The sequence below is a fragment of the Chionomys nivalis genome, chromosome 18 (genome assembly GCF_950005125.1).
Source record: "Chionomys nivalis chromosome 18, mChiNiv1.1, whole genome shotgun sequence".
Classification (NCBI taxonomy): domain Eukaryota; kingdom Metazoa; phylum Chordata; class Mammalia; order Rodentia; family Cricetidae; genus Chionomys; species Chionomys nivalis.
This window is the reverse complement of record NC_080103.1, coordinates 58590292-58602566: the sequence shown is the minus strand read 5'-3', so window position 1 is coordinate 58602566 and position 12275 is coordinate 58590292. Positions and strand designations below refer to the sequence as shown.

The following is a 12275-nucleotide window of genomic DNA, read 5'->3' as shown; positions in this document are numbered from 1 at the left end:
TGAACAGTGCTTTGTCCTGGAATTTCACTTGAAGCATTTAGGTTAGGGCTTCGTTTGTGAACGGCATGGCAGCTATGTGCATACATTTGGGAGAGATTAACTGGGGTTTCATTTGCTTAGAAAGAAGTGCCCGAAATGATGGGCTCCATTTGTGGGGAGAAAGCTCTGTTGTTTAAAACGATATCAGTTATAGCTGTCTAGGAGAGCGGAGATGGGGTGACCGTGAAGGAGCGGGACCCGTGGCACACACCCACGAGTGTTTATAGACATCTCTTGGTGTCTTTTTATTATGCAGCCACACACGAAGCTCCTTGGTCTCCTTCGTAATTCTGAGGACACGGACTTGCTGCCTACCGACAGCTACATGCTTCTGCTCTCATTGGACCACTCTGGTCCACATGACTTGTGCAGTTTCTTTCCTGGTCCTCTGGTTTTATTAGCTACATAGAACATACATTTGAAATTGTGGCTTTTTAAATTTATAGTGTGGCTTATTTTATGATAGCGTGCTTTTTATGAGTGTATTGACTCCATGTATGTGTGCACTGTGTGGATGCAGTTTCCACAGAGGCCAGGAGAGGGCCTCCAAACCCCCGGAACTGATACTCTCTGCAAGAGCAGCAGGAGCTCTGACTGCCTCTCAACAGCTCCTGGTGGTGTCTATTTTGGTAATGGTGCTCTCCTGGGGATGGAAATCAGTGCCTTGCATATCCCTGGGGAGTACCTGCTGCTGCCTTGTCAGTGTGCTTTCTACACACACACACACACACACACACACACACACACACACACACACACACGGTTTAAGATGATATGGAAAGCTGGGCGTGGTGGTACAGGTCTTTAATCCCAGCATTCAAGAGGCAGAGGCAGGTGGATCTCTTGAGTTTAAGACCAGCCTGCTCTATAAAGTTCTAGGATACAGAGACATTACCTGAAAAAGAAAAAAAGAAAAAGATCCTCTTAGGTAGTGTTAGGAAGTGGGGAGAGGAAGTTAACACTCAGGGAGTCTCCCAGAACAGGAGATGGCCATGAATTGAGAGCTGAAACAAATCAAATGACTTTAACTGCGGAAGAGATTCCCGTAAAGAAGCCCTTTTTCGGACCTCCAGTCCTCATTCCATTTATGTTTAGCAGTGTTTATCGTGGCCTCTAGAGCTTGCTGATTGTCTCAGCTTGGCTGATTTGACACAGCCTGGAGTCCGTGGCGGGAGAGGAGGGCGCAGATTAGGTTAACCTGTGGGAATGTCTATGGGAATCACCTGACTGCTGCCACACGAGGCCCCTCAGTGGTTGGCAGCACCGTCCCCTGGCCCACTGCCCTGGGGGGCTGGTGACCTGGACAGGTAAGCTGGACAGGTAACCCTTCTATCCCTGAGTCGTTTTCAGCCAGGAAAAGGAATGACTTATTCTGCCCCACTGCCCCACTGACTTCTCAGCTGGAATTCCAGATCTTGCCCTCCAAACCGTGGTCCTCTTGAGGGCTGTCTTCCATTTTCGATAGGGGAAGAAGCCCAGCGGTTACAACCCCTGAGTCTCCTGAAGGCGGTTTCCTATTCCGAGTTTTTGATGTTGCTGTCTTGTTCTCTTATGTGGGTGATCATCTCGGGGCGCCCTTGCTTAGGCTGATTCCTGTTACCTCTCCCATCTTGGCCCTGTCCTGTGTCCTGAGCGGTATGACTATCACTGACACAGCATTGAGGAGCACACAGATTTTATTACCAGGGCTCCGGAGTGCTAAATACACTTTGAAAAGTATCACAACCAGGGAAAGGCAGAAGTTTATAGATAGTTATTACGGAAGAATGTCAGAGTAGGCTGCAGCTTAGTGTCTCTTTCGGGGGGTTGCAGCTTAGTGTTTTTGGGGGGAGGTTGCTTTGGACGTCTATTTTACAATATGCCCTAACTCACATCAGCTGTCAACCTGGTCTGGGTCACGGGGAAGAGTTTCAGCTGAGTTTTTTCACATTGTTCTGTGGCCGTGTCTGTGCGAGATTGTGTTAACTGACCAGGACCCAGGTGCTCTGGCCCGTACAAAGGCGCTCCTGTGGGCACGTGGGGGCACCTGAGAGGAGGCCGCCGCAGTGTTCCTTCTCAGTTTCTCCCTGGCCTGCTTGAGCTCCGGCTCTGATTTTCTTTAGTGACGGTGACCCGGAAGTGTAAGCTAGGTCAGATCTGTTCCTGCCTGCACTCTTTCTGACCAGTGTTCATCACACAACAGGACAGCAGGATGGTGAGATCTGGCTTCCCGCTCTTGAGCTGTGGTGAAGCATAGGACGGGATTATAGTGTGTTTTCATTTTACTCGCTCTTCTGCCGAGATAGGGTCTTAGCTACATCGTCCTAACTGGCCTTGAACTTGTGGTTCCTGCCTCAGGCTTCTGAGTGCTGAGCAAGGCGCTCACCGCCCCTCCTGTTCGTAATTATCACATCACTACAATATGGTTAGATATCGGTTTCTTCCTTTATATATTGAGCCAGGGTCCTGCTGTGTAGCCAAGTCTAGCCTGAAGCTCCTAACAGTCATCTGCCTTGGCTTCCCAGTTACAGACTTGCACTCCCCATGGCTGGCTAAATGTTTTTTTTTTTTAATATTTATTTATTTATTTATTTATTTATTTATTTATTTATTATGTATACAATATTCTGTCTGTGTGTATGCCTGCAGGCCAGAAGAGGGCACCAGACCCCTCTACAGATGGTTGTGAGCCACCATGTGGTTGCTGGGAATTGAACTCAGGACCTTTGGAAGAGCAGGCAATGCTCTTAACCTCTGAGCCATCTCTCCAGCCCCGGCTAAATGTTTTTGTACAAGTTAAAAATGATAAAGATTTAGGCTTAAATTTTGTGACGTTCAAAAGTTTCATTGTTTCTTTCAAAGAGTTAGGTTTTAACACTTTTCTGTATATATAGATTTATCTGTGTATATACTATGTATTGTTAGGTTTCTCATTTAAAACTTCCTTAAAAGTTGAGACAAACCCCTGCCTGACAGTAGACACTTGTGACCCTGTCAGCACCGGGAGGATGAAGGAGGATTGAAAGTTAGCCAGGCCGGGCCTAATCTACAAAGTGAGACCAGGCCTCTAAAATAACAAATGAATAAACAAGGAAATGAGTGGGAGGCCGGCCTGGCTGACTTAGCAAACCCCTGCAGTCCTGCAGCAAAGGGAGGTGGGGGCCACTGTCTGGGCGGTTTTGCTCTCCTGAGATTATTAGCAAGGTCATCACAGTACCTGATGGACAGCTATGACTTCAAATTCGTTTTGTGCATTATTTGCTGTTCTTGCAATGCTGTGGTTGTGTGTCTAAAATGTGAAGGGAAATAAAACGGAGAAAGCAGAGGTTACACACAGGTCTGGAGAGTCTAGAATAAAAGTTGTTATAGGTGGGGTAGAGGTGAAGCTCGGTGGTGGAGGGCATACATGTGGCGCCCTGACGTCACACAGCCTAAGGAACAGTGGTCTGGAGCTGGGTAGATGGGTCAGTCGGTGAAGCACGAGCTGTGTTTAAATCCCCAGAGCCCATGTAAAGCCCGTGCTCTCACATCAGCGCTCCAGCCTTCCTCCAGGGAAGTGGGAAGGAAAGGAAACAAGCCAGCCCTTGGAGCTCCCAGCCAGGTAGTAGGGCACCTGTGGCAGGCAATGAGAGAGCCTGTCTCATCAAGGTAGCGAGTGAGGGCTGCCCCTGGCACGCACATGCATGCTGTGGTACACACAAGGCTGAATTCAAACATACACATATATACAGACAGGAAGAAAGTTAAATAATTTATTTAACTTTATTTTATGTGGATTGGTGTGAAGGTATCAGATCCCCAGAAACTGGAGTTATAGACAGTTGTTAGCTGTCATGTGGGGTACTGGGAATTGAACCCAGGTCCTCTGGAAGAACAGCCAGTGCTCTTAGCCGCTGAGCCATCTCTCCAGTCCCCCAAGAAAGATATTTAAAAAGTGTCCCAGCTAGTGTCCTGATTAGCAAAGGCCAGAAGGGGGTGTCCTCTCCCGGGAACTGGAGTTACAGACATTGTGAGCTGCCATATGGCCCTGGGAATTGAACCTGCATCCTCTGGAAGAGCAGCTGAACCATTTCTCCAGCTCCTCTTCTTGGTAGTTCTAAGGAGCCTGCCTGGCATTACATTTAGAACTTCATAGGGTGACACGGTTATGCTGCTGCTGCTCCCGTGTGGGAGCTAGCGGCATTACATCCGCCTCTTCGGACACAAAAGTCACTAACACTCAGGTCAGAAAATTTCATGCGCTCCTAGATATATAAAGTCCTTTGGTGTTCAGTTACTGGCCATAGAAAGGAATCTCAACCAATTTTCATTTATCATTCTAAATACCCTGAGTAGATCTCAGTCTCGGTTTTTACTTCCTGGAGTGGGGATTGATTTGATGCTCTGTTCGGAGATTCTCAAAAGGTGTTCTCAGAACCCTGTACCATAGGGTCAGCAACATCACCACTTTCCATCTGTTGTCTTTATGGACTTCAGTCAAGACAACATCCCATAGTCATTCGCACGTGGAAGTAGATGTTAGGATGTGTTTCTCTCTTGTTAAGCCAGATTTTGAATTTTCAAAACTATAAAACAATATTGTTCGCCATGTTATCTTTATTTTGGGACATAGCTACTTTCTGGTGTTTTATGGTGATAATAATGTTTGCAATTTTATTTAAGTGCACTAGTAAGTATATATTTTATCATCCTATCCGTAGATAAATTTATAGAAATAAAACTTATCCAGCATCTTCAAAAACAGGGTTTTATTGATTGAGCCCTGCGCCCCAGATGTTCAAACCCCTTCTTCATGTAGGCTGCACTTTGATGTCTTTATAGTATCAGTGCATTTTCTGATCTTGGGACAGAAACCGGCTGAAGCACTGGCTCAGCAGATGAAGATGCTCACTGCTGTGCCTGGAGCCCTGAGTTCAGTGCCTGAGATTTGCCTGGTAGGAGGAGTGAGCTGATTCCTCAAAGATGTGTCCTGTGGCGCATGCCCACATCTGTATGCAAATAAGTGGATGGGAGCCTTAGATGTTTTATAGTTCAGGGCATCCTGTGCAGACTTTGCGTTCTGTGAGAACAGATAGTTTATTCTCTTTGTCATTGTATAATGGACTGACCCTAACAGACTGTGGACAGACGTTCAGCAAACATTTCTGAATTTACATGTTTATTAGTTTTATGATTTATTTGATTTTAGGTGTATGAATGTTTTACCTGCATGTATGTCTGTGCACCATATACATGCCTGGTGTCTGCAGGAGACTGAAGAGGTGTTGGATCCTCTGGAACCAGAGTTAACAGATGGTTCAAGGCAGCTTATGTGGGTGCTGTGAACTAAACCCAGGTCTTTTGCAGGAGCAGACAGTGCTTTTAAGTGCTGAGCCATCTCTCCAGCACCCATGTTTATCTATTTTATCTAGCTTTTAAAAATCATTATGTCTTGATAAAACAACAACCAAAAAACCCCATCATTATTAGTGGGAGTGGGGCCTGCTGCAGTGTGTGGGCATCGGTCAGATGACAACTTTCTGCTGTCAATTCTCTTTCCACCTGGGTGGGGTCTAGGACTAGAACTCAAGTGGCCTTTACCCACTCATGAGCCTCCACTTTAGCTAATTTCCTCATTTCTTGGCTCTGTCATATTCATCAGCTTTAAAATTATAAAAGAAAACGGGAGCTACTTATACAGCACACGTCACGTGACTTGTTTCCATCATTTAGTACGCAGCACACATGTCACGTGGCTTGTTTCCATGACTTAGTACACAGCACATGTGTCATGTGGCTTGTTTCCATCACTTAGTGCACAGCACATACCTTGTTTCCATCCTTCTTCTTAACTTAGGAAAGCTTTCCTAACATATTTGTGTTTGTTTTCTTCTAAATCCTTATATTTGTGCTGGGTATGGTGGCAGAGCCTCTAATCCTAGCACTCAGAAGGCAGAGGCAGGTGGAATCCCCATGAGTTCAAGACCAGCCTGGTCTACTTAGTTCCAGCACAGCCAGAGCTATGTAGAAGACCCTGCATTTTGTCTTTTTTAAAGGACTCTTTCATTGCTTATTTTATAACAACAAATGAGCCTTCCCCACTGCTTTGAGTGGTTAGTCTCCTCCCTGGCAGGGACATGATTGGATAGGAGGGTATGCTGCACACGTGGTGGGAGCATGTGGCTGGTAACGGGGAAGATGGAAAGTGTGTATAAAGTAGAGGTGCCTGTAGGACATGCTTGCTGAAAGATGTGCTACTCAAGATACGTGAAACAGACGGCATCATTTGAGATAAGCTGGTGCCAGGTGGGATGGTCCTGGGTGTGAATCTGTGAGGGTTCAGATCAGAGGTTCCAAATATAAAGGTAAAAAAGACAGATTAGGCTTATAATGTAGAGCATGTTTAATAATATCTATATTTAAAACTCGTCAACCATACCTAGAAAATTAAGCAAACTCAAATATCTTATACTTAAGGAGGGGGAACCATGTTTAGGGGTAGCATACAGAATCTCAATTTTATTACTTAGTTTGGGAAAGTACTTCATTTGTAAAGAAATGACTTTTAAAAGGTCTTGGAGGTAGGTAGCAGTTACTGAATATACTTGTCAGGATGGAGGAAGTCAATAAGAAAAACCTGGAGTCTGAGGTAATCTGCAGGAGGCTTAGTCAGCTGAGGACTCTTCATTCTGCCCCATGGGTCACTCTGCTGCCACTCCCCTTAGGGACAGACCAGAGCTAAGGAGCACAGAGAGGAAGGGCTGGCTGCACGAGGCTAGAAGGACCACTGCAAGGCATCACTGTGGGGCTTCTGGATTCTATTACCAAGAATGCATACTTGAAGTTGCTAATCTGGTATTCAAATTAGTTCAGCGTTTTACAGAACCTGCGCTAGATCAGGAGCCCTCGAGCAGTGGGAGGGGCTGTTCTCATTGCATCTTGACCTGTTGAGAAGGAGTTGGCAACTTGAAAATAGTTGCCGAGATTCTGGAGGGAAGTAAGCTGTGAAAATGGATACTATTGATTTATAGGACATGTATAAATACTGTAGGTATTGCTGGCAAGCATGGTTATGTTGAAGCAAGAAGTTACTTTAAAACACATTCCATCTTGTGACCATTGGCCCTGCTGTACAGAGCAAAGAAGGTGGAAGGAGGCAGATGTCACATTAACGAGAGGTGAACATTGCACCAAAGCTGTATGTGATTAATGCATGGTGCTGGGAATCTGAGAATAGGGCCCAAAGACTGCCCTAAAAATACCGTACAGATAGTTTATGGTGAGAATGGAAGCTGCGGACTACAGAGATGACTTGGCCAGCAAAGCATTTGCTGCACAAATGTGAAGGCCTGAATTTTGATTGCTAGTACCAACATAAAAAGATGGGTGCAGAGCACACAACACCCACAGTCCCAGCAGAGAGGCTGGTGGCTCCCTGGAGGTCAGTGGCTGGTCAGCACTGCAGAATCAAAGTGAGCTCAGAGTTCACTAAGAGACTGTCTCTACCTCTCAACACAGACATGCATGCATGTCATACACAGGTGTGTGCACACACAAGCACTCACACTTACATGTGCCCCCAGCTCCTACCAAGGGACTAGAAACTGAATTAGAAAGAGAATCCTTCAGACTTGTCAGTTTATGCATGCATGTTGTAAAGGTTTCCAGGATGAGATTTATTTTAGTTAGAGCTGCAAGGTGGATCCAGAAAGCAACTGATCTCCTGTAACCTAGGCAGGGAGCATAAAGTGTGCCGGGTATGGAAGTAAGAGCAGGGCAAGAACCTAAGTGCAGTGTGCAGGTCACTAGGCATGCAACTGAGTATCCTGCCTTCCAGGGCTGACAGAGCTGGGCTGGAGCCTTATGAAACCGTCCAGGTAAAAAGCAGACTACTTACAAACCTGGTTCCAAGGCATTTGTTAAGGACAGGAGGATGGGGACAGTGCCTGCCTGTCTACTCAGGGTTCCCTTCCTCAGCGTCTCCCAGAGAAAAGCCAGCATAGGGTAGATCCTTAGCAAGTACCAGTGTAGTGCATGGAACCCTAAATTTCTATGCTATCGTTGAAATAATGATGACTGTGTTATGGGTATAGTGGCCATGCCTATAACCCCAGCATTCATGGGGTAGACTGGAGGGGATCAAAAGTTCCAGGCCACACAAAACAAACCAACAAACAAATCCTTCTGCGGATAAGGAAAGACTACCGACATCTCACTAGAGAAGAAATGCCCGTGGGATGTGGGCATCCCATGTTATCAGAGAAGTGCAAGTTAAGATGAGCCAGTATCCAGTGCGACAGCAACCGCAGCCCGGAACACTGGCATTGGAGGACGCGGGGAGAGCAACCCAAACTCTCCCGCGTTGCTGGTGGGGTGCAGCAGCTTGCACCACTTCCAAAGTCAGTTCGCCACCTGGCTCCACCAAGCCCATTCTTACCACGCCAGCCAGCAATCAAGACTCAGTATTTATTCTGTCCGCGTAAAAACCTGTGCATAGATGTTTAATATCAGTTTCATTTACAATTACCAAAACAGCATAACCAAAATGTTTTTCATTGGGTAAATGGACAAATATACGATGGGCAAATATTCAGAGGCATTAAAGGTGTACGCCACCAGCAGCTTGAAAGGTTCAGTTTTAAAGGCTGTGTTACAATCAAAGCGTGTTCATCCTTAAGAGTCAAATTACAGGAAACAAAGGATGGATTTAAAGGAAGTGTGGTCATGTAACTGCTGTGCTCTTGTGGGCTCAGTAAGCTCCTCTGGGCTGTACACTTTCTTGGGCCTTCTAAAGGCTTTTTTATGTACCACAAATCTTAAAGAGCTGAAGATTATCACAACTAGTTATTTGAACTTCTGAAGGGAAATTTATAACTTAAAAATTATATCTTTCTAAGTAAGTATATAAATTATATATTTAGAAATGTATATTGATGAAATATACAGTATATAAAAGGGAAAGTTATTACAATTCTTAATATTAACTTGGTTTTTGTTTGTTTGTTTGAGACAAAGTCTCACTTTGTAACCTTGGCTGACCTGGAGCTCTTTATGTAGACCAGGCTGGCCTTAAACTCCAAGAGATCTGCTTGTCTCTGCTTCCCAAGTACTGGGATTAAAGGTGCTGGGGCTGGAGAGATGGCTGAGCAGTTAAGAGCGCTGACTGCTCTTCCAGAGGACCTGGGTTCAATTCCCAGCACCCACATGGCAGCTCACAACTGTCTATAACTCCAAAATCTGATACCCTCACATAGACACACATACAGGCAAAACACAAAAGCACATAAAATAAAAATAAAAAATTAAAAATAAAAATGTGTTTGCTTGCAACACCCAGAAATGTTATTATTTTACAGATACAAAAATATACGAAGCTTCAGCCCCAAACCACATAGAGCAAACATGAATGATATTTCGCAAAAGGCAGAGGTAAGTAAATCTCAAAAGCTCTCGTGTCTTGTGTGTGTGCGTGCGTGCGTGTGTGTGTGTGTGTGTGTGTGCGCGCGCGCGCGCGCACGCACGCATAGGAGCGGAGCATGGAGGCAGGAAGAGACTTGGAAAGGTAGGAAGAGATGAGCAGTGCAGAGTTGACTGGAGGATTGTGGGAAGGGTCATACTTCGGTGATTGTAATTGGTAACATTAGGATGTACAATGAGAGAAGGTTCTGTCTGCAGTTTTGGTTCAGTATCTTTAATCTGGGTTCTGGGAAACATGCATACCAAACTTCTGGAAGGCAGTGAAGAGCTAGGGTTTTATATTTATTTATTTATTATGTATACAATATTCTGTCTGCAGGCTGGAAGAGGTCACTAGACCTCATTACAGATGGTTGTGAGCCACCATGTGGTTGCTGGGATTTGAACTCAGGACCTTTGGAAGAATAGGCAATGCTCTTAACCACTGAGCCATCTCTCCAGCCCAGAGCTAGGGTTTTAAGGAAGAATTTTAAATACATTGGTCTTAGTAATGTCTCCTTCAATGTGGTTTTACTGAGACTGGGACCATTGGCGGTGATAATTCCCTCTGAAAAGAAGGGCTTAGCATCTTCTAGCAACAATGAAGGTCCTCTTAACTTCCACCCTTTTTCTGGCTTAGTCACTGAGAATTGAGAGGCCCCAGATGCTGACACTCGGAAGTGACAAGCTAAGGAACTTGAATGGACCAGTGACAGTGACACGCAACAGATAAGCGTGAGCCAGATCGGGCACAGATCAGCAAGCTGCTTGTCCCTGTCCTTAGGAGAATTTAGCATTCTGACACTCAATTTTTTAACCTCTTTTAGAAACTAACTTCTGAAAAAGATGAGAAGAGTCTACAGCCTTAGTTTCTGATGAGGGGAACCATTGATTGCTCTAGCCTCCTGTCAGATCTCCTCTCTTTCGGAGCTCTTCTCAGTGGTGTGGCCGCCCTGCACATTTTAATGAGCTTTTAGGAAGTCACATGTGGGCAGCACAGCAGCAAGCTGACTCACCTCTTGCGGGGTTAGGCTGGCCTTCAGCTTTGCCTAGCCTGTCTAATATAACAGCAATAATGCTTTTTGTAATATGGGCTTTTCCTTGAAAGCCGAATCTTATGCTTTGTTCTCAAACTCATATCCTTTACTGCGATTGGTCTTGTTAATTGAGGATTGTAATGACAATCCTCAATCCGAGTCTTTAGGAATAGGGTGGGAAAATAGAATACAAAGCAGTTTTTAATTAGAGTTCCTTATTTGATTTTTATATTGTACTGGCCTCAAGCCTCAGTAGAATGCTACCTTTAATTAGGGTTTCGTTTCTGAAGAAGTGGTGATTTAGCAAAATTTCTGCTCTTGTATTTCGTGTAACTTAAGGAAATTAAAGTTTTAGAGACCATCTAATCACGCTGTGGTGATCCAAATAAGCGTTTGAAACTTGTTTCTATTTGTTTTGATGAGTATTTTGATGTGTCTTATTCTTATCTTTGCCTAATTTCTTCTTTTTAAACTTCCTTCTCTTTGCTTTCTTCTAACGAAGATTCTGCTTTCTTCATCTAAACCTGTCCCCAAATCCTATGTGCCAAAACTTGGCAAGGGCGATGTAAAGGATAAGTTTGAAGCCATGCAGAAGGCCAGGGAAGAGAGAAATCAAAGGCGATCTAGAGACGAAAAGCAAAGAAGACAAGAACAATATATTAGAGAGAGAGAATGGAACAGGAGAAAGCAGGAGGTCATCTGATTTTATTTTATTCTCGTGAAAATGTTACTTTTCTTTATTTTAATGAATTATTGACACTAACATTTTATATAAATTATAACAAAATGCCTATATTTGTAATCTAATTTAAAGTGTGTGATCCCCTCCTCCCCTCTCTGCAGTCTCCACTGTGATCCTCCTCCCCTCTCTGCAGTCTCCACTATGTGATCCCCCTCCTCCCCTCTCTGCAGTCTCCACTGTGATCCTCCTCCCCTCTCTGCAGTCTCCACTGTGTGATCCCTTCCTCCCCTCTCTGTAGTCCCCACTGTGTGATCCCCCTCCTCCCCTCTGCAGTTCCCACTGTGTGATCCCCCTCCTCCCCTCTGCTGCTTCTCTCCACTGCTTTCATTGCCTGTCATTAACCATGGTCTAAAATAGTAAACTGAAGTTTCCAGAAAAGTAAACAAAAGCTTTAAATAAATTTTATTACAATATGTTTTATAATTATTTTCTTTTATAATTACTTATTATTTTCTTACTGTACCTAATGTAAAAGTTAAAGTTCATCACAACTATAAGATCTATAAAAATTATTTTCCTTATTTTAATGTATAATTTCCTACAAGAAAGAACAGCATGCACAGTCTCAGAGTTAGCTGTGGTTTCAGTGATCCAGTGGATATCCTAGTGGGTTCTCCTGCAGCGGGGGTGGGCTACTAGAGTATGGTCTAGTCTGATGTTGGGCCATATGTTCATGGTAATTTATTTAACCACCCAGATTAAAGAAATGCTTGCTTCTGATGATGAGGAAGAGATTTCTGCTAAAGTAGAAAAGGCTTATGTCCCAAAGTTAACAGGTAAGAACTTTGAGGGATAAATGTAAAAAGGCTTGCAAAAGAAAGAAACCTGGCAAAATAGACAATTTTTTTGTGTATTCTTAGGGACGGTTAAAGGTAAATTTGATGAAATGGAAAGACACAGACAGGAAGAGCAAAGGAAGAGAACGGAAGAGGAGAGAAAGCGCAGACTTGAACAGGATCTGCTGGAAAAGAGGAAAATACAGCGTGAATTAGCAAAAAGAGCTGAGCAGGTAGATGCTATATTGCCGTTTGTTTCTGAACCTA

At 44.3% G+C, this 12275-nt stretch overlaps 1 protein-coding gene across 4 annotated transcripts in view; it reads left to right on the top strand.

Moving 5' to 3' along the window:
* The window catches only part of Nexn (nexilin F-actin binding protein), a 29446-nt gene that overhangs the window by 1709 nt on the left and 15462 nt on the right, over positions 1-12275 (top strand). For 3 of the 4 annotated variants that reach the window (XM_057793067.1, XM_057793068.1, XM_057793070.1), the window contains exons 2-5: positions 9354-9426; positions 10993-11184; positions 11930-12008; positions 12093-12241. In XM_057793067.1, the coding sequence (XP_057649050.1) occupies positions 9354-9426; positions 10993-11184; positions 11930-12008; positions 12093-12241 (493 nt within the window). The remainder of the gene's footprint in view (positions 1-9353; positions 9427-10992; positions 11185-11929; positions 12009-12092; positions 12242-12275) is intronic. The other variant, XM_057793069.1, reaches the window with a different exon arrangement.